Raw genomic sequence first — 23,791 nt, 5'->3', positions numbered from 1 at the left:
ACTACTTAAGGGAATTATACATCAAGAAGACATAACAATCATAAATATTTATGCTTCAAACAATGGAGCATCTATGTACATCAAACAAGCCTTTCTCAAATTCAAGAGTCAAATAGAACACAACAAAATAATTCTGGGTGACTTTAACATACCTCTCTCACTACTGGGTAGATCTTCCAAACAAAAACTAAACAAAGAAACTATACAACTCAATAATACAATCAATAATTTAGACTTAACAGACATATATAGAATACTTCACCCATCAATGAGTGAACATACTGTCTTATCAGCAGCACATGGATCCTTCTCTAAAACAGACCATACCTTAAGCCATTAAGCAACTCTTGGCAAAAAAAGGACCCTGCATCCTATCAGATCATAATGGAATGAAATTAGAGATCAATTATAAAATAAAAAACACGGGGAGGCTAAATAATACACTATTCAATGACTAACGGATAACAAAAGAAATCAGGCATGAAATAAAAAGAAACTTAGAGGTAAATGAGAATAGTGATAAGAAAAAATCTCTGTGACACCACAAAGGCAGTGCTAGGAGGAAAGTTCATTACACTGAGCAAATTCATTAAAAGAATAAAAAGTCAACAAATGAAAGACCTAACATTATATCTCAAAGCCCTATGAAAAAAAGAACAAATCAACATCTAAAGCAGGAAAAAACAAATCAACATCTAAAGGGAATAAATCAAGATCTAAAGCAGGAGAAAACAGGAAATAATTAAAATCAGGGCTGAAATCAATAAAATTGAAACAAAAGAATTCAAAAACTGACAAAACAAAAAGTTGGTTCTTTGAAAAAATGATAAAACATTAACCACGCTAAAAAAGAGAGAAAAATTACTAAAATTCATGATGAAAGGAAATATTACAATGGACACTACAAAAATACAGAAGATAATCAGAAACTATTTAGAAAATGTATACTGCAATAAAATAGAAAATCTTAACAACAACCACAAATTTCTAAGAACATATGACCTACCCAAACTGAACCAGGAGGATATATACAATTTGAACAGTTCAATCTCAATCAATGAAATAGAAGATGCCATCAAAAGCCTACCAACCAAGAAAAGCCCAAGACTAAACAGATTCTCAGCCAAGTTCTACAAGACCTTCAAAGAAGAATTAACACCAACACTTCTCAAACTATACCATGAAATAGAAAAGGAGCGGACCCTTCCAAACTCATTCTATGAAGCTAGTATAACTCTGATACCAAAACCAAACAAAGACACACCAAAGAAATAAAATTTCAAAACAATATCACTGATGAACATAAATGCAAAAATTCTCAATAAAATTCTGGAAAATTGCATACAAAAACTATTAAAAAGCTAGTGCACCACAATCAAGTGTAGTACATCCTAGGGATGAAAGCTTGGTTCAAAATACAGAAATCAATAAATGTAATTCATCACATCAGTAGACTTAAAGACAAGAATATGATCATCCCAATAGACACAAAGAAAGCATTTGACAAAATACAGCACCCCTTCATGTTCAAAACACTAGAAAAACTAGGGTTAATAGAAACGTACCTCAACAGTGTAAAAGCAATCTATGCTAAACCCAAGGCCAGCATCATTCTAAGTGGAGCAAAATTGAAAGCATTCTCTTTAAGAACTGGAACAATACAAGGTGCCATCTTTCACCACTTTCATTCAACATCATCCTTGAAACTCTAGCCACAGCAATTAGACAGAATTGTCTAGAAGGAAGAAATTAATAAAGGGATACAAAAAGGAAAAGAAGAACTCAAAAAAAAACTATCACTATTTGCCAATAATATGATTCTATATTTAGAAGATCCAAAAAATTCCACCAGAAATGTTCTAGAACTCAAATGAATTCAGCAAAGTAGCAGGTTATAAAATCAACACCTACAAATCAACTGCATTCCTATATATTGGTAATGAATCAACTGACAGAGAAATCAGGAAAAGTATCCCATTCACAATAGCCTCAAAAAATAAAATATTTGGGAATTAATCTAATAAAAGAAGTGAAAGACCTCTAAAATGAAAACTATAGAACTCTAAAGAAATTGAAGAAGATCTTAAAAGATGGAAAGATCACCCATGTTCTTGGATAGGAAGAATTACATTGTCAAAAGGACCATACTACCAAAAGCGTTATACAGAGTTAATGCAATTCCTATTAAAATCCTAATGACATTCTTATTAGAACTAGAAAAAGCAATCATGAAATTCATTTGAAAAATAAGAGACCCAGATTAGCCAAAACAATCCTTTGCAAGAAAAATGAAGCAAGAGACATCACCAAACCAGACCTTAAATTATATTACAAAGCCTTAGTAACAAAAATGGCACCAAAACAGATACACAGACCAGTGGTACAGAATAGAAGACACAGACCAACCCACATAAATACAGTTATCTCATACTAGATAAAGATGCCAAAATCATACACTGGACAAAAGACAGCCTCTTCAACAAATGGTGCAGGGAAAACTGGAAATCCATATGTAGCAAAATGAAATTAAACCTCTTTCTCTCAACCTGCAGAAAAATCAACTCAAAGTGGATCAAAGACTTAGGCACTAGAACAGAGACCCTGTACCTAATAGAAGAAAAATTAGGTCCACATCTCCACTATATGGCTTAGGAACTAATTTCCTTGACAAGACTCCTAAAGCTCAAGAAATAAAATCAAGAATCAATAAATAGGATATTAAACCAAAAGCTTCTTCACAGCAAAGAAAACAATCAAGAACATGGAGAGAGAGCCTACAGAATGAGAGAAAATCTTTACCACACATACCTCAGATCGAGTATTAATCTCTAGGTTATATAAAAAAACTCAAAAAACTTAACACCAAAAAAATTAAAAAATAATAACCCAATCAATAAATGGGCAAAGGAACTGAACAGATAGATACTTCACAGAAGAAGAGATACAATCAATCAACAAATATATGAAAAACTGTTCATCATCACTAGTAATTAGAGAAATGCAAATTAAAACAACACTGAGATTCCATCTCAACCCAGTCAGAATGGCAATCATCAAGAATACATCAACAATAGATGTCAGCAAGGATGTAGGGGAAAAGGTAAACTCATACATTGCTGGGGGGACTGCAAATTGGTACAACCATTCTGGAAAGCAGTATGGAGATTCCTCAGAAAACTTGGAATGGAAGGACCATATAACCCAGTCATCCCACTCCTAAGTTTATATCCAAAGTACTTAAAATCAGCATACTACAGTAACTCGGCCATGTCAATTCACAACAGCTAAACTATGGAACCAACCTAGGTGCCCTTCAATAGATGAATGCATAAAGGAACTGTGATACACACCCCCACACACACAAACACACAATGGAATATTACTCAGCCTGAAAGAATGAAATTATGGCATTTGCCAGTAAACAGATGGAACTGGAGAATATCATGCTAAGCTAAATAAGCCAATCCCAAAGAACCAAAGGCCGAATGTTTTCTCTGACATGCAGACGGTAATTCATAATTGGGGGTCAGGGAGAGGTATTTTGGACTAGACAAAGGGGAGTGAAGGGAAAGGAGGGGGACATGGGGGTAGGAATAATAGTAGAATGAATCAGATATTATCATATGTGCATATATGACTATATAACTGTATTAGTCTACATCATGCACAACCAGACAAATGAGAAGTTATACTCCATATATGTACAATATGTCAAAATGCATTCTACTCTCATGTGTAACTAATTAGAATTTTAAAAATACTGATTGAGGGGCTGGGGATGTGGCTCAAGCGGTAACACGCTCGCCTGGCATGCGTGGAGTGCTGGGTTCGATCCTCAGCACCACACAAAATAAAATAAAGACGTTGTGTCCACCGAAAACTGAAAAATAAATATTAAAAAATTCTCTCTTCTCTCTCTCTCTCTTAAAAAAAAAAAATACTGATTGACAGAACAAGTACAAATCTCTAGGAACAAAGATGTTTGGCACAAAAGAGATACATACCAAAAATGAGGCTGAGTAAAAATCCTATAATCCTAAATTTGATTTACAAGCATCAGTATAAATTCATGATATGCTTGCTCTTTAAAAAGTCTATCCAACATGAAACCTAAACAGTGGCCATCACACAATTAGACTATAATACTCAAATACCATATTCTGCTAAAAGGATTTAATAACTGAAAACATGTATGGTGCACCCAGAACACCACAAGGCAGAGTCCAAAGACTACCAAGATGTGTCTTAAGGACACAGGAAACAACTTGAAACTTCTCCTTTTAGTCAAGTGTTTTAGTCAGCCTTAGTGTCACTATGACCAAAATACAACAACAACTTAAGAGAAGGAAAAGTTTATCTGTAGCTCAGAGTTTCAGAGATCTCAGTCCACAGACAGCCAACTCCACTGCTCTGAATCTAAGGTGAGGCAGCACATTATGGGGGATGGTAGAGGCAGAGGAAAGCTGTCTCTCCCTTATGGCAGGGGGATGGAGACAGGAAGAACAACCCTTTCAGGGCACACCCCCAGTGACCCACCTCCTTCATTCATGCCCCATCTGCCTAGAGTTACCACCCTGTCAGTTCTCTCAAAGTAGGATGGACTGATTAGGTTATAGCTCTCATAATCTAATCATTTTGCCTCTGGATATTCCTGCATTAACAGAAGTTTTGGGGGGACACTTCATACCTGAAGCACAACATGAAGTTTGGGACATCAAGGGAAAATGTTGAATGTTGTTTCTATTGTGAGAAGGATGAAAAAAATGTTTAATATTACATTACATTAAATGTTACATATTAACACATCATTGAGACATCATTAAACATTAAGTTCTGAGTTCATCTTGAAAAAAAAAAGTGGTCACCTTCAAAAAATGCTGGGGAATTAACTCAGTTGTCTAAGAGCTATTCGAAAGAATAAAGCATATACCCTGCTCTTCTCTTTCCAGTAACAACTATACCTCAGCTAATCGCAGTTCATATATAATAGCTATCTGATATAAAAAGTATTCCAGCTAATAAAGACATTTAGAATATGACAAATTTACAAACTCTAATTAAAATTAAAACTATACTGAGATTCCATCTCAATCCAGTCAGAATGGCAATCATCAAGAATAGAAGCAACAATAAATCTTTGTATGGTTTTGGTATCAGGGTGATACTAGCTTCAAAGAATGAATTTGGAAGGGTTCTCTCCTTTTCTATTTCATGGAATATGAGGAGTATTGGTGTAAGTTTTTCTTTGAAGGTCTCATAGAACTTGGCTGAGAAGACATCTGTTCCTAGGCTTTTCTTTGTTGGTAAGCTTTTGATGGTATCTTCAATTTCATTCAAAATTGATGCTTAAATTTTCTATGTCCTCCTGATTCAATCTGGGTAGGTCATGTGTCTCTAGAAATTTGTCGATTTCTTCATTACTTTTTATTTTATTGTAGTATAGACTTTCAAAGTAGTTTCTGATTATCATCTGTATTTCAGTGGTGTCCATGGTGATATTTCCTTTTCCATCATGAATTTTAGTAATTTGAGCAGTCCCAAACAAAGACCAAATGTTCTCTCTGATATGTGGATGCTAACCCACAACAAGGGTGGGTAAAGAGAGGAAGAATAGAAGTTCATTGGATTAGACAAAGGGGAATGAAGGAAAGGGATGGAGGGACAGGAATAGGAAAGACAGTAGAATGAATCAGACATAACTTTCCTATCCTTTTATATGAATACACAACCAGTGTAACTTCACATCATGTATAACCACAAGAATGGATCCTAATTAGAATAAGTTATACTCCATGTATGTAAATAAATTGGAAAAAAAAAAGAAGAATTTACCCTTGTGTGAATACACACAAGGCAATATGAGGGAAGGCAAGCAGAAAGCAACTATTAAAAAACTACAGAGCTGAGAAGAAAATTTGGCAGTCTCATAATGCTACAAAGCCCAGAGCTTGCCAAGATAAATAAATACTCCAGTTTTTCTGTTTAGACTCAGAGAAAGGCTATACCTTCTAAGTCAGAAAGGGTCAACAAGAAACAGAAGAGCCCCAAAGTCTAATTGCCAGGCCAGAGCATATCAAGGTAACCTACCTTTAGGATGCCTGCCTTCTGAGAGGGTAGGGTAACACATCACATTCATTATTTTGCTTAACAAAACCTTACAAGGAAAAAAACTACCTTCAAAGGAAAAAGAACTGTCTGATTACTTTAAGAATACTAGTGTACAATAGAAAGCTATTTCTGAAGAAAAAAACTGCCAAGATGGCCATCAAAAAAATGAAGATGAAATAAAGAAGTTTTCACTAACAAACACATACTAAAAAGAAACTCAGAAAAAGCATCAAAGAGAAACATGACAATGCAAAAAGACTATTGGGGTAAGTAAAATAAATAGTGATGTTTTGAACAGTAGTAACTGTGGCTTTGGGGGTTTGAAATATTGTGGAGCCAGGCTCTGTGACACACCCCTGTAATCCAAGCAACTCAAGAGGTCAAGGCAGGAGTATCACAAGTTCAACACCAACCTCAGCAACTTAAGAAGATCCTTCTCAAAATAAAAAAATTTTTAAAAGGACTGGGGGACGCAGCTCAGTGGTAAAATGTCCCTTCGTACAATCCCCAGTACAAAAAAAAATTATATTTTAGATATATATATATAAATTATACACATACATACAATAATTTTGAAGAACTTAAAAACAATATGCTACTTACAGAGAAAAATGTAAACATTTACAGGCATAAAAAAAGTAAAAAAGATGATAAAAGATTCACAACTAAAACACTAATCAAGCCGGGCGAAGTGGCACAGAGCTGTAATCTCAGCTCAGGAGGCTGAGGAAGGAAGATCACAAGTTCAAAGCCAGCCTCAGCAAAAGCAAGGCAATAAAAAACTCAGTGAGACCCGGTCTCTAAATAAAATACAAAATACGGCTGGGATGTAGTTCAGTGGCTAAGTGGCCCTGAGTTCAATCTCTAGTACTCACCGCCCACCGCCCCCCCCCCCAAAAAAAAATACTAACCAAAAGAAAGTTTGGCTAATAGCAAACTAAACCAAAGTATAGGTAAAGACACAAAGTAACATTTTATAATAATGTTTCACATTAACAGCAAATGTAATACTAAATTTGTATGTACCTAGTAACAATATCAGAATGGATATCTCAAATTCAAAATTTTTCTTCACTTATCAAAAAATTCAACTTACAGTCATTAGAAAACAGAAAACTGCTATAGCCTGTAGTCAGTCAAACTACATTCTCTTAAAAATAAATCATTAGAAACACCATTTGTCCACATATAGCAATATAAAGAAATACTGGTATAACTTTTCCCTAAATATATTCTGACATATAACTTCAGAAACCTAAACTTCTTAAATTTTCTTCAGGTCCTTCACAATTTGAGTCAACATTGTATGATGCCTTGTGCCTTAAAATAATTCTTGATGATAATCTTTCATGGTATATTAACCAAACTGATGTTATTAAAGGGGGAAAATAAAATATCACTGTCTTGCAATTATTGTCATATAACCAACAGTTGTATAAATCATGCTGCTACTCATCTGTCTTCTAAACTTTTCTGACAGTCACATTTTTACAAGTGCTAGAAATATGTTTCAAAATAATTTGTAATACACAATGGAAGTCTTTGAATTCAAGTTTTTCTAAAACTTTCTGATTTACAAATCACCATTATCTACAGAAACTGAGATAGACAAAAATAAGTAATTCTGACATATTCATTCAAACTGAATAATCTCCACTATTAGTCTTTACAATATCAAGTTAGTAGTAACAAAAATTATAATAGTCATCTCAGCACAAAAAAGAACAAGGTGTCCCCAACAGTAAGCCAAGAAAGAAACTACATCTCAGATATCTGTTATTCCAATTTTCAAGTTCTCGGTAGCCAAAACTACCAATATTCAGATTCTCCAAAGTTTATCCATTAAGATCACCTAATATCATTAAGTCTGGTCTCAGAATCTCTTTTAATCATAGACATTTTCAATAAGGTCAACATGGACGTAAATATCCATATTTCTGGAATTTAAGGACTTTCAAACAGGATAACCCAATTCATTTACCAACACTATTTTTTTAGACTAACATTATCATAGAAGAAATTAAAATTTTAAAATACAAATAATGGTGGAGTTGAATCCATACTGATATCTTCAACACAGAATCCAACATTCACTGGAAAGTATTTCTTTAGGGAGTCAATTATGTCCATAGTCTACAATGATTCATAAGACATGCATATCCGTTCCAGTTGTCATATCAAAATACAATTTAAAAGCATTTCTCCAAACCATTTGCATATCAGAAACACTTATACTTTATTCTCTAATTTTTAGGAAGACAAGGCAAAGTAACAGTTGCTAGAATAATTTTAAACAGAAAGAATATTTGGTGAATTTGATAAAATGTGTTCTATAGCACATCAGTCCTGCATAATACTGCTGAAGAGAATGATTCTACACCCAAATAATTTTGGTAGCTATAGCACACTTTACCACTTACTCTTTTGTAGAGTCACAAGTCCATGAAAACATTCAAATGTTCTGAGAAGTCCTGAAGTGAATAAAACTATTTCCCTTTGACACACAAGTGTTATTTATGTATCTAGAAACTCACTCACACTCCCCTCATCTATGGAAGTGGGGAGGAAGAAAGTTGGTGAATGGTAAAATACCTGTTAACATCTTATAGAAAACTATTTGTTCCCTAGTCCACATTTGGGAAATGCTTCATTACAGCATTCTCACATTTAAAGATACATCAGATTTTGAGTAACTTTAACCAATATACTAACGAGGATTTGCACATCTAGTAACAAAGTATTTTATTCCTAGAAAATATAAATTTAAAATACCAAATCCCTGCCAGGCACAGTGGCACATGCCTGTCATCCCAGTGACTCAGGAAGTTAAGGTAGAAGGATCTCAACTTCAAAGAAAGCCTCTGCAACTTAGCAAGACCCTAAGTAACTTGGCAAGACCCCATTTCAAAATAAAACATTAACAAAGGGTTCAGGATATAGCTCAGTGGCAAAGCACTCTTGGGTTAAATCCCCAATACCAAAAAAAATAATAATAATAAACAAAATATCAAATTCTTAAACTAAAAAGAACACTAGTTATTTTGATTAAATCCAGGAGTCCATACCTGTATTTTGCTTTTTCATGAACCCATACATACTCAGGGTTTTTCAAGCTCAAGCGTGCAAGGTCCTTTACAGATTTAGTTTGTGTTGCTGAGAAAAGTAAAGTCTGACGTTTCTTGGGAAGATTTTCAATAATAGCATTCATAGTATCAGCAAAGCCCATATCCAATATTCTGTCTGCTTCATCAAGAACTAAAAAAGGAACATGCAAGTTAAGCTATAATATTTAAAATAAACATTAAATGCAATGTAGTATCCTAAACAATGGAGTACTGTAGACTAGATCCCAAAACAGAAAAAGAAACATTAGTAGAAAAACTCATGAAATTTGACCAAAATTTGACATAGCATACCAATGTCAATCTTATTTTTTACAAAGGTATCATAGTTACCTAAAAGATTAACACCAGGGGAACTAGGTGAAAGACATAGGAACTCTTACTATCACCATGACTTTTATTTAAGTCCAGAAGTATTCAAAAGTAAAAGGTTTATTAAAATACATATTAGGTAAAAAGACCATGTAAAAAAGAAAGTTCATTTTAAAAATGACAATTTGAGGGTTGGGGATGAAGCTCAATGATAGAACACTTGGTAGTATGAGCAAAGTCCTGGATTTGATCCCCAGCACCACAGAACAAAACATGACAATATGACATTTCAAGTTAGGAGAAGTGGGTGTTACCTAAACTAAAACATTGTTAGTAGTGCCTAATACTAAAGCATCTAATTTCATATGTAAAAGTACATATAATACTTTCTTTCAAAAAAAAGGCCTAGCTTGCGCTCTCTGGGTTGAGAGTCTAAATGCTAGAAAAATTGCAAGTTTTTTCTCAGGTTTTAATCACATTTATCCAATAGAACAATTCTATCATTAAAATTTATGAGGGCTCTCTCCAAAGTAAGCTTTTTCTCTTTAGAAATTCATGAGACTCACCTAACATTTGGAGATTGGTGGCATGAAAACATATTGTTTCATCCATGTGTTGCAGAAGCCGACCTGGTGTGCAAACGAGTATATTTATGTTGTTGATCCTCTCAGCTTCATGTTTCAGATCCTGAAAATAGTTGTTTCTTTTGATTACACTACGTCTTAAAGCAGCCTGTGTACTAATACTACAAAAGCCATCCACATGGTATTTCTTCATAGCAGCTTAAATATTCTCAGAAAAAAATGTAACTACTCCCTTCCATTTCTGTAGTACATTCACATTTATGACGTAATAAACATCTTTAATGAAGACCTAGAAAGCTCAGAGTTCTTCTAGATTCTTAATCATACCCAGGATTTTGAGGCCAAGAAAAACTATCAATTGAATGCTCCAAGACTTGATTTCCTATTAGTTTAAAAACTAGAATTACTCCCATTCTTTAAGTCAGGATCCACGAGCACTGAAGAAGCTCTCTCCACCACTGCCTGTGCTTTTTGGACTGAAAACGGGTTGAGCTTTACATATTAAGAGTTTCTATCGTTGAGACAAAAGCCAGAGAACATTGTTAGTGCTGTGTGACAGGTACAAGAATAAACAAGGGTTTGTGGTATAATTCTTTGTTCTTGTATGTATGTTTACACAGAAATTCATGAAGTATTTATGCCCATAGTCTGAAGGAAACCCCAGCAAGGGGGGAAAAACAAAGCATTCCAGATGTACTACAAGGTAGAACAAAAGCAGTAGGTTCAACCACAACCCAAAATTAACATTCCTCAAAACACTCTATCTTCCTTTTTCTACTGTTGATATAGCAATGTTCTAAATTATCTGAACCTCTAAGTAAAGGTACTAGGGTCAAACACTGAAATGTTATCTTTCCAATGTACAGCAATAAATTTACTCTAATTAGTCCATAAATCTGTCTCAGAGCCTTATCAATTCAGATATCCTGACAAAAATGGACTTCTGAACCTGCAAAATTGACAATCACTCTAGATGACAGCAACCACACCAAGAAAAACTCATGAAATTTGACCAAAATCTGACATAGCATATCAATGTCAATCTTATTTTTTACAAAGGGTTCATAGCTACCTAAGAGATAGGAAGCCAGTTCCTCCCTATCAACTGCCACAGTGCTCCCACATAAGTTACTAAAGGCAGGGAAGGAAGGACAAGGACAAAAAGACAAACCTTTCCACCAATGATGAGACCAGCTGAGAAGTCATGGTTCTTTCCTACTTTTCGGAGAACCTCAAAGGTCTGATATGCCAGTTCTCGTGTAGGTGATATTATCAGAACACCCAGCCCATCAGTTGAGGTCCACTGCAGACGATATAAGGCTTCCAACACCTTGAAGACAACAGTAAATTCATGTTCAATAAGTCTTTTAAAAAGTCAGCTTTTTTGATCTGGCTCTCAGCCTTGCCACTCCAAATTGAAGGCAACTTCCAGGCACAACGCATACTACTCCCAGGTTTTACCCAATCTGAAAGAGACTATTTTTCTTCCATCTACCAGAAGCATCCACCCCCAATTCAGACAGATAAGAAAAGATGACCGATAGCAGCTCATCTGATGCCAGAGTCATGCTATCAGGTGACTGGTTATCAAAAAAGTCAAACCATAGTCCACTGAAATAGATTTATGAAAACAATAATAGTAAACTCTTATCTCTATAGCTATAGTTATAAAGTGACTGGATTCTAATTGTAGAAAAATAGTGCTATTTAAAAAAAAAAACACACACACACACACAAAACACCAGAATTTAAAAGAGAAAAATGGTTTTTTAGAACTTGGAACAAAAATTGTGATTTCTCAAAGCCAATTCTCTCGCAGTACTCAAATCAAAAGACTAACTACGTAACAGATATAAGCAACTCTACTGTTCTACTATAAAGGATAGCTATCAATGTTCCAGAAAATTCTCAACAAATGCCCACTCCTTGAAGTGAACATATTTCAGCCTTATCCTAAACAGGTGGCAAGTATAAAAGTTACTGGCAGGCTTTCTGAGGTGAAAATAGAAATAGTTTTCTCCACCAGTCCTACTACACATGAAATATCCTGCCCCTTCAAGAACATACTAGCTTATCAAGATATAGTAATTCATTCATTCAATAAGTTACTTAGTGCCTGCCATTGAGTTGGGGAATATGGTGGAAAAGAGGACAAATATGGCTCCTATCTGAAAAAGCTTGCATTCTAGCCAAGGAAACCCAATATGAACACACATCTTTATATAATTATTTCCATTCAGCACAAAATATTATAAAACTATATAACTGAGGATCTGACTCATTATAGATGTACTTACTGGAACAAGAAAAGCCAAAGTCTTGCCAGATCCAGTTTTGGCAGCTCCAAGTACATCTTTACCTTGCAAAGCCAACCCTATGGTCTGCTTCTGTATCTCAGTTACCAAGCGATACTGGGCTTCTTGCAAACCTGGAATTGTGGATAGAAAAACAGTAATTCAGTGGACTGGGGATATAGCTCAGTTGATACAGTGCTTGCCCTGGGTTCAATCCCCAGTACCACCAAAAAAAAAAAAAAAAAAAAACAGGACTTCAGAAAATTCCTGTACAATGGTGTTACAATTTCAACTGTATCTTCCCACCTCAGAGGTTCCTATGCTAAAGCCCTAATCCTCAATACCTCAGAATGTGCATTTGGTGAGAAGGCTTTGAAAGAGATGATTAAGTTAACTAAGAGCAGATTCCAATCCAACAAGACTGATGTCTTTATAAGCAGAAATTTGAACAAATACACAAAGGGTGCAGATACACATAGGGACAACCATGTGAAGATGCAGCACAATACCATATAACCCAGTGATCCCACCCCTAGGGTTACATGCCAAGTATATGATATCAGGATGCTGAGGTATCTACACTCTCATGTTCATGGTAGCACACTGTCCACAATAGTAAAAGTATGGAATAAACCTGTGCATGAGTGGATAAAGAAAATGCAGTATACATATAAAACAGATTATCCAGCATTAAAAGGAAATCCTATCATCAGTGATAACACTGATGAACCTTGAGAGAATTATATTAAATCCAATAAGTCAGGTACAAAAAGACAAATGCTACATGATCTCACCTACATGTGAACTCCAAAAAAGCCAAACTCTTAAAAGTAGAAAGTAGAATAATGTTAGCAAAAGTTAGGGATTGGAGACAATTTTGCTCAAAGAATACAAAATTTCTAGTTTAGATTGAATAAATTCAAGAGATTTGTTGTACAGCCAGGCATGGTGTGCATGCCTATAATCCCAGCAGCTCAGGAGGCTGAGGCAGGAGGATCTTGAGTTCAAGGCCAGCCTCAGCAACGGCAAGGCACTAAGAAACTCAGTGAGACCCTGTCTCTAAATAAAATAAATACAAAAGAGAGCTGGGGATGTGGCAAGTGGTTGACTGCCCCCAAGTTCAATCCCCCCAACAACAAAAAAAAAATCTACTGTACATCACAATGACTATAGCTAATATACTTGAAAACTGCTGACAGATTTTAAGTAGCCTTATTACAAAGAAAAGTATTAGCATGTGAGGTAATGCATGTTAATTAGTTTGATTTGTGGCTATTCTACAATGTATGTGTGTGTTTTGGAAATACTATATTGCACAATATACATATCTATACAACTTTTGTCAAAAAAAAAAAAAAAAAGAGGCAACAAGGAGGAGGACACCTGCAAGGCAAAGAGGAAAGCCTGGAAGAGAATCTTCCCTCATGGCTCTGAGAAGAAACCAAGCCTGCCAGCACCTTGATCTTGCACATCTTGCCTCCAAAATGCAATAAAATTAATTTCTGTTACTTAAAGCCCCCAATTGATATTTTGTTATGACATCCCTAGAAAACTAATACAAAGTGTCACATCTTTGTTCTCCTGCTTATATTAACAAACACAGTTTCATTATTTAGAGGCTCCTGGCATCTTTTTCTCTTAAAAAACAAAAAAAGAGAGAGAGAGAGAAATTTTTTTTTAATATTTATTTTTTAGTTCTCGGCAGACACAACATCTTTGTTGGTATGTGGTGCTGAGGATCGAACCCGGGCCGCACGCATGCCAGGCGAGCGCGCTACCGCTTGAGCCACATCCCCAGCCCATCTTTTTAATAAATGGTTTTTTAGCCAGTTCAGAAAGATTAAAAAGTGACAAATTATTAAAAATCATTATTTGCCTAGGTTTTTATAATATCAAAATTGTTTATAGAATAAGATTTTTCAGGTTACCCTCTCTTTAAATCATCTCCATTAAAAAATAAAATAACATGTTCCAAGATTACGACATACCTACCTTTCAATGTTTTTTTAGACAAGGGGAAATCTGAAAATCTTGTAATTTCATTTACATTTATCTGGGGGAAAAAAGATAAAGAAAATGTCAGATAATGCAATCTACTGAACAATTTATGCTTCCTAATTAAATCACTTTTTCTCTACTTTGTGCTGCCTAACTCATCCTTGATACTGAAGGACTGAATTCAACCATCATTTCTAAATAAAACCAAGCATTACTATTGAAATATTTTGAGGAAAGTGTCATGAATTGAAAATTAGAATTTGGAACTATCCCAACTGACCCTCCCCCCAAAAAAAATCCACTTAAAATACATGACAACAAAGCATAGTGGTCCATGCCTAAAATACCAGCCACCTGGAATGCTGAAGAAGGAAGATCACAAGTTTGACATCAGCCTGGGCAAATAATCAAGACCCTGTCTCAAAATTTAAAAAAATAAATAAAAAGGACTGGGGATATAGCTCAGTGGTAAAGCAATACGGGGCTCAATTCTGAGTACCCTCTTCTACACACACACACACACACACACACACACACACACACACACAAAGCCACCACATTACCTATACCTTGAGCATCTTCACTGAGGACTGAACCCAGAGCTTTGCACATACCATGCAAGCACTCTACTGTGCTACATCCCCAACCCTGGGCCACATTCTTTAAAGAGTTTACCAGAGAAAAGGAAATTTTGATTCTGCTGATACACTAGAACAGGAGTCAGCAAACTATGTCCTACAGATCAAATCCTTGGTTTTGTAAGTAAAATTTTACAGTAACACAGATACAGCTAGTCAGTTACACACCATCTATACAGTTGATTGTTTGACCCACACAGCCTAATATTGACTATGTGACCTTCACAGAAAAGTTTGCCAACTGGAAGAGTCTCAGTTATATTCCAAAGATACCTGAAGTCACAGCAGAAAACAACCATCTTGCTGAGCGACTCAGGAGGCTGAAGCAAGAGGATAACAACTTCAAGGCCAGCCTTAACAATTTAGTGGGATCCTGTCTCAATAAATGAATGAAAAGGGCTGGAGATGTAGCTCAGTAGCAAAGCATCTCTGGGTTCAATTTGCAGTTGCCAAAAACGACATCACACCCTTACCCCATCCCTTCATCCCTTAGAAACAAACAACAAAAGTCAATTCCAGCCAGGCACAGTGTAATCCCACTCGCCTATAATCCCAGCAACTCAGGAGGCTGAGCAGGAGGACCATGAGTTCAAAGGCAGCCTCAGCAACTGTGAGACGCTAAACAACTCAGTGAGACCCTGTCTCTAAATAAAATAGAAAATAGCACTAGGAATGTGGATCAGTGGCTGAGTGCCCCGGAGTTCAATCCCCAGTACCAAATTTAAAAAAAAAAAAAAATCAATTCCTATCTGTATAACCCTCACACTCCCTCTAAAATCTGTATCATTCTTCCGAATTCAGAAAACAGAGAGTTTAGAGATGGTCCTTATTAAGTACTTCCACACAGGTAGAAAAGCTGGAGGGAACAGAGGGGATTTTAGGGTGGGAACCACTTAACCACCTTCTTATACTCTAACATCTACTTCTCAAAAAAGTGAATAATGCCTACAGTAAAAAGGATAAATGTTCTACTTACAGCAATCTTCAACAGAAGATAAACAACTTGCCTCCAATTACACCAGACCAAATTTTGACTAAAAAACAGGACTCTAGGTAGTACAGCTGATCATAAAAGCCCAAATGAACCTCATGTTGAGTTTGTGTCAGTCAGAAATAGAGAAAACAATTCCTGAACTAAAACAAATAACTCAGTATCTGTGAGTAAACCTCAGTCTCCAGATCTGCATCAGTCCAATACACACCCTCTTCCACACACCCCTATATAACAGCCTTAGAAATACAGCCTCAAATCTCCTGCTTCAGGGAGCATAGCTGGTTGCCAGCGCTGTATCCCTCTAATCCAACAACACTGAAAAAGTTGTTCTTCCCCTGGGCTGCTCCCAGTCAGTCACTGAGCTCCACAATAGTAGAACTACAGTTCTGCTTAACCACAGTCCAATATATATTACACTGAAGCTCCAGGAATAAATAATTCCTAAGTTTTATATTATTTTTACTATAGTATACAGTTATAATTATTCTGCTGTGTTGTTGTTAATCTCTAACTGTGCCTAATCTATAAATTAAACTGTATTATAATTTATGTATAGGAAAAATCATAGCACATTTAGGGTTTAGAGCCATCCAGTTTCAGAAGAGCAGCCACTGGCAATCTTGAAATTAATCCTATGTAGAGGAGGGGGTGCTACTATACAACTACAGGCCCATTCCTACAGGCCAAAGGATTCCTGTAAAGGGTGTTAAAAGGAAAATGTGTTAGACCAAATTCAGTAGTTTCTTTGAGCAGAACAAAAAGAAATTGTGATTTGGGCAGCTCTCAGAGCCAGAGAAGTTCTCAGAATTCCAATCAACAATGTGATCAGTCAGCCTTCACATGAAAACAGCTCAAGACATACAAAATAACTTAATTGGCTCTATAGCCTAGTCAATCAGTCAATTAGTTACAGCTTAACTTGTTCACTGTGTATAGCCTCATCAGGTAACTGACTACAGGGTCTTCTGCAACCAGCTAAACCTTCTTATGGTTAAACTCTGTATTGGTCTGTTGGGCCCAATGCAGAAGCGCAATCCTAAAACATGGCTTCCTTCGGAATTTTACATGGTCAACAGTCAACCTTGGAATGAGGACTCTCCAACAACTTGGCCAAAACTGTCTTAGATTGTGCTTCACTCTGATTCTTTCTACCTATTCCCTCTTCCTTCTCCTTCATATTTCACAAATATTTCCTCCCAATAAATCTCCAACTCACACAATCCCATCTTGGCATCTGCTTCTCAGTGGACACAACACTGGACTACGCTGATGGGCTCCTACCTGGTCTTTTGGGCTACAAATCCTTTACAGCTTGGATATATCCTGCCCAACTGCTTCCAGATGAAAAATCTATGAGCATGGCCTCCATATAAATTTCCTCTTGTTGCTGTACAGATTATCATACTATGTCTTAAAGCAACAAAAATTTGCTACCTTACAGTTCTGGAGGTCAGAGGTCCAAATGGGTTTCACTTAGCTGAATTCGAGGTATTGGTAGAGCTACATTCTATCTGGGGACTTTAGGCAAGAGTTCATCTCCTTACTTTTTCCAGCATTTTCCTTAGCTATGTATGGCCCCTTTGTTTTCCATTTCATTTATTTGAGACAGGGTCTCAATATATATATATTGCCCAGGCTGGCCTGAAATTCCTGGCCTCAAGCAATTTTCCTCCCTCAGCCTTGCCAGTGGCTGGGACTATGAACAGGCCCAGCAGTCCCTGCCTCCCAATTGAAAGACAACAACAGACTGGAGTCAAGACTTCCTGACATCATGTGACTCTGAATCTTCTACCTCCCTTTTCCTCTTGCACAGGTAAGGATACATTATGCTCACCTGAATACGCACCCTAAAGTTTGCTGGTTAGCAATCTTCATTACCCCTTACCATCTAATACAATCACAGGTTCTAGGGATTAGGAGAAGGCATTATTCTGCCTACCACAGTCTCCACAGTCCTTCATAATCCACCTCCAACCCTTTTGCCCAACCCCATTTGAAGCCAGTTCAGAAACACATACAACATCCCAAGGAGTATTTCCTCCCTCAAGAAAACCGTGTGTTTTCATATCACCTTGTGTTTCCTCATGCTGGTCCCTCCTCCCAGAGGGTCCTTGCCAATAACTTCCATCTTCCAGTTAATTTAACTCATTAAAGAAGAAGCTCCACCCTAAGCCACCACAAACCACTGGAGAGCCTGTGCACAGCAGAGGCATATGGGAAGGCTTAGGTGCAGAGGATGAAATCCAGCCCACATTCAGCTCTTTCAGCCAGGCCTGCAGCTGCAAGCATCAGGAAGAAGGTAGCATGCCCAGGGAAATGTGCTTTCCTAACTCATCTGGCCAGAGGAGTGATGTATAGAATAACTTTTACCTAAGTCTTTCTTCCTCTAATTACACCATTTTCTAACTGCACAGCCCTGAGTTACATATTTCCTATTTGCTATTATAATATTTTATACATATTTACTATTATTGTTAACATTCATCAAAATTTATCAGACCCCCACCCACTGCCCTGCACAGTTCCCTAAGGACCCAGACATGCATTTTTTCCATGAATATTTATGTAAGCTTCAATAAACATCTGTCAAATTGTTTTAAAATGTTTCTGAATCAAATTGCTCAGTATATCTTCGAAAGACTACTGAGTACTAGCTGTATACCATGGCTCTGTAATAAGTTTTACACACAAATGCTACCACCTGAAGAGCAAAATAATAAGGGTCTGTCTCTTGGTTACCTGGAGAATAGCAAATCTACTGTTCAAATGATTGTGTTACAGTATTGCTAGTCCTGGCAAATTATTTCACAATGCATTTATTTCTTGACCAAATCTTAAGAAAATGTTTCTAAAATTTAAAAAAAAAAACTGGAACAATGCTACAATGCTGAGGGAGATTAAAAAGCTGCTCCTTCAACTCAGTAAAAAGACTGGGATTTAAACATCCATTTAACAATGCAACACAATAAAGTATAGTGGTTTGGAACTTCAGTGTCAGAAACTACCTAGGGTAGTAGTCATTTGCTATCTATTAGTCTTGCCATAACTTAAGGTTTCCTCAGCTGTATAATGCAAAGAATTTCTTAGGGTGGTGGTTGTAAGGATACATCAAGTCAACATGCATAAAATTTGAAAAATGTTAGTAATTATTTTTAAAACAAGTGATCAAAAAGAATGAACCAATGCTGCTAACTACCCCAAAGACAGGGAGAAAAGGTTTGGTATTACACATAAAGCAATATCAAACACTGACTAAGCTTCTTCTCAAGGACAAGCACTGTGCTACCAGTCTCTGAAGAGAGCAAAGATGAACAGAAACAGTCATTAACTTTTAATGGTTTTGATTTCTATAATGGCATTAAAATGATACATACTCCATAGAAACTGTATTTCAAATTTTGAATTTGGATCTTCTCCCAATACAATACTCTCGGAATGCTGGGCAGCAGTAGCAAACCACAGCTGCCAGTTAGCCCCAAGATATAAAGAAGGTAAGCAGTGGACAATCCATAATGTGCCGTATTGCTAAGCCATGACATTCAATAGGTTAGGCTTATTAAACATATTTTGGACATGATATTTTCAACTTACAATTGGTTTAACAAGATATTGCCTCATTGTAGTAAGTCAAGGAACATTGTGCTTATCAATGGTCTCTGACCTAATCAGAGTTTACAAAGAAGTTAAAGAAGCCAATCATCACAACCCAGTGATAAATGCTATAATAATGTAACAAAATGCTACACACAGATGCACACCTGGGGAGGTCATGAAACAAGATTTAATCTAAATCTTGAAGGCCAAGTGCTAGGGTGGAGGGATGGGTATGTTTAAGGCAAGCAATGGAAACATCAAATACCAGGACAAGAAGCATCAAGGAACATAGTCAATTCATAAAACTGCAAGTTGTTCCTTCACGTATACCCACTACGTATCACTTGATTTATGTATGTCATCTCAATTGAGCCTTACAACCCTCTCAGTAGTTAATAATCTGTTCACTACATGAGGAAATTGCAACTTGAGATGTTGAGAACTTGAACTGACTGAGATTTAAACTAGCTTTACCTAACCACAAATAACATACTTTCACATACTAGAATACATCAACATATTAAGGTATCGGACAATTATCCTGAAAGCAACTGTAAGCCTGTGAGCCAAGGAAGGATTATATTTGAATGTATGGTTATTCTCCTGTGGTACACGCTGGGATAAGCAGGTATACACATTTACCTTATAACAACTCCAGCACATATGCATTTATCTGTTTTACAGATGAGGAACTAAGGCTTGTAGAAACCTCAAAAAGACAGTAGTTTGGGGCTGGGGTTGTGGCTCAGTGGTACAGGGCTTGCCTCACACATGTGAGGCAATGGGTTCGATCCTCAGCATCACATAAAAATAAAATAAAGGTATTATGTCCATCTACAAATAAAAAAATTTTTAAATTTAAAAAAAAGGACAATTTAAGTGATTTATTTTCTTCATATGCTTTGTCGTTGTTGTTGTTGTTTAAGACAAAGTATTTCTGAGTTCACCAGGCTGGACTCAAATTTGTGATCCTCGTGTCTCAGCCTCCCAAGTCGCTGGATTACAGATGAAAGCTACTATGCCAGGATTTATTGCATTACTGAAAAAGAAAGACTCCTATTTTGTGATGCTCTGTTACTGATAAAGAACTATGATTAAAAAAAAAAGAGAGAAAGAGAGAAATGATTAGATTTTCCTCTTGGAAAGAAACTTTTTAGCAGCACTACAGAAGATACATTCAAGGACTATAAAACACAAGAGCCAAATCCCATTAGCCATCTTTTTCAATAATCAAAGTTATACAGAACACAATACCCATTTGTTCAGTATTTCCATGGCAGCTTTTGTGTTACTACTCAGTTTTGCCCTTCTGACCTACATAGCTGGAAACATTTACTATAATTTACACAAAAAGACTGCCAACTCCTGTTGTAAGCAATAGCTACTATGGTAATCCAGGCAACAGATGATGCAGCCTAAATTAGGGCTTTACAGTAGAAATGGAAAAGCATTCAAGAAACAAGCAGTGAAAGATCACCAGTGTAACTGGCAGAACAGCAGGTAAGAGAAAAGTACCATTGATTGCTCCTCCATTTCTAGCTCAGTGGTCTGTTTACATAGTAGAACTAAGATGTACTAGGATAGAAAAAGATTCCCAAACATGTCCATGCCCTAAGCCCTACCTAAAACCTGTAAATGTTACATTTTATGGCAAAAAGAACTTTACAAATGTGATTAAATATCTTAAAATGAGATTATCGTGAATTATATGAGTGGGCCAAAAGTATAATAGAAAGTGTCCTTATTAAAAAAAAAAAAAGAAGAAAAAGAAAAAAGAAGAAAGAAAGAAAAGAAAAGAAAGAAGGAAGGGAGGAAAAAAGGAGGGAAGGAAGGAAGGAAGGAAGGAAGGAAGGAAGGAAGGAAGGGAGGAAGGAAGGAAGGAAGGGAGGGGTAGATCTGACACAGAACAGAAGAAGGCAACGTATTCATGGAGGCAGAGATTAGAGTTATGCAGCCACAAGCCAAGGAACCATAGCAGCAGCCACAGAAGCTAGAAGAGACCGTAGAGCCTCTAGAGGAAGCACAGCCCTGCTGATACCCTGATTTTGGCCAAGTAAAACTGATTTCTGGCCTCCAGAAACATGAAAGAATAAATTTCCTTTGGTTTAAGTCACCAAGTTTGTAATAAATTCTTACAATAGCAATAGAAAATTAATACACAGGGCTATGAATTTAGGAGTGAATGCTAAGGTATGACAGAAAAGATAATGGCTACTGGCATTTAAGATGTCCTATGATACAATTAAGTAAAGACATCCAGCACAATCAGAAATAAGGATGTGAACTCAGAAGTGCTCTAGACAGAAATGAGTCAAGCTAGGGCTAAAGCTATACTCTCTAAGCAATTCTAGTCACAGTCCAAAACAAATTCCAAAAGTAACTTACTCTATAATGGCTTATTGAAGTATTGTGTATATAACAGTAGCAATAATAATAACAGCTGATATATTAATATTTCTATGTGGCAGGCATTGCGCAGAATGCTTTTTATGCATTTTCTTATTCTCCACAACTTATAAAGTAATATTATGATGCCTTTAAAGACAAGAAAAGGGAAGCTCAAAGTCACATACGAGTGAGCAAGAGCCTGGGTCAAATCATCAGCTTAACTCCAAAACCCAAGGAAACAAACTCTAAGCTCTACTTAACCTTACTATTGATCTCAGGATCATTTAAAGGAAGGCTATACCAGCATGACAAATAATGACTTTAAAATCAGGAATGTTCCACCTGTTAAATCCCTGGTAACGCTAAACTAAAATAGGGGCAGTCACTGACAGAGTAGGGTGGGAGAAGGCCAACATATTTATGAGGAGTCAAGGGTAAGGAGGAGAGCAACTGTCATTCCTAAAGAGCCTGAGGAAGGAAAAGAGGTCAGCAGGTCAAAGGACTGAGTATCCCAGGGATACTTATCTGGGAACATCAGGGACAATGTAGGGATGACAGGTAGCAGAAACAGACCAACAGTCCAAATTTTCTATACCAATTCTTGAGTGGGAATGCGAAGCAGATGAACATGAGATGGGCACAGGAGAGAGGATGGATGATATTGAGGGGTGTGGTCTGGTTTAATGGTTAAAAGCAAAGGCTTCGAAACAGAAAGAGATCTAGGTTCCAATTCTACATCATCTGTAGGTGTGTGAGCTTGGAATAAATTTCTTAATATGAGTCTCCATTTTCTTCACCTGTATGATGGGAAAATTAAGAACCATACTTGAGATCAAGTCAAAGAATTCATGTACAACACATGATGGGGAGTACTTAAAAAGGTCTGTGTTGTTGCTTCCGTTGTCATCAGTTTTATTACTACGAATATTATCACAGCATTAGTCTCCCTACCCTTAAGTACCACAGCATTTCTAGCATTTTTTTTCAAGAACAGACGGATGAGCAGAAGAGTGAGAGTCCCAGGTTGTGGCACCCAGCAGACCACCGACGAGGCCTCAAGAGGACCCCCGACACTTCCTACCCCACGTCCTTCTCCAGCCCAGTGGACTAACGGTACAATCCCCAGGCCGGGTCCCGAGTGACAGACCCGCCGCCTCCCCCTCCAGCCCATAGCCGCAGTGACACGCGGGCTGCGGGCTGGCCCCATGCGGGTCAGGGGCCGGCTCGTGCAGCCCCCCGACACCGGCCTCACCTTCTCATAGTTCTGTATAAGGCGGCTGATGCCTTCACGTTCGACCTGCCACTCGGGCTTCTTCAGCTGCTTCCTCAACTGCTTCTTTCGGTTCTGCCTATGGCTGTGTTTTTTCTTCCAGCGATTGAAGCTCCGCACCGGGTCGGATCGGGTTCCCTGACACAGAGAGTCAGCAGTTTTGCCCATCGTGGCGGCGGCTACAGCCTGGACAGAGCTCAAACACGAGATCCCTAAAGACCAAGCGGAGGTGCGGCAGAGTTCACAGAACCAGCGTGGGGAAGACGCACCGAGGCGCATGCGCGAATCCGTAAACCCGACCCCGAGCTTTTGGAGCCGGGGCACTCGCCAATGACCGCCTGGGAGAAGCGGACGATGATTGGTGGTTCGGCTTCCGCAGGGAGGAGCCGTCCTCAGGAAACCCGGTTGGAAGGGTCTGAGGAAAAAGGCGGGTTTAGCGTTCCCCAGTCGCACGCCGGCTCTTTAAAAAGACGCATGCGCGCTGGTTTC

The 23,791-nt window shown here is 37.3% G+C and overlaps 1 protein-coding gene across 1 annotated transcript in view; it reads right to left on the bottom strand.

The window, feature by feature from the left end:
- Ddx10 (DEAD-box helicase 10) overlaps window positions 1–23,556 on the bottom strand; it is a 269,786-nt gene extending 246,230 nt beyond the window's left edge. The window contains exons 1-6 of the mRNA XM_026399028.2: window positions 23,285–23,556; window positions 14,413–14,473; window positions 12,424–12,554; window positions 11,298–11,456; window positions 10,109–10,229; window positions 9,174–9,363 (exon numbers count right to left, since the gene is read on the bottom strand). Coding sequence (XP_026254813.2) covers window positions 9,174–9,363; window positions 10,109–10,229; window positions 11,298–11,456; window positions 12,424–12,554; window positions 14,413–14,473; window positions 23,285–23,470 — 848 coding nt within the window. The 5' untranslated portion in view covers window positions 23,471–23,556. The remainder of the gene's footprint in view (window positions 1–9,173; window positions 9,364–10,108; window positions 10,230–11,297; window positions 11,457–12,423; window positions 12,555–14,412; window positions 14,474–23,284) is intronic.
- Between the last annotated feature and the right edge of the window lie 235 nt (window positions 23,557–23,791).

The sequence above is a fragment of the Urocitellus parryii genome, chromosome 4 (genome assembly GCF_045843805.1).
Source record: "Urocitellus parryii isolate mUroPar1 chromosome 4, mUroPar1.hap1, whole genome shotgun sequence".
NCBI classification, from domain to species: Eukaryota; Metazoa; Chordata; class Mammalia; order Rodentia; family Sciuridae; genus Urocitellus; species Urocitellus parryii.
The sequence above is the reverse complement of the archived record's forward strand: the minus strand, read 5'-3'. Positions and strand labels throughout refer to the sequence as shown.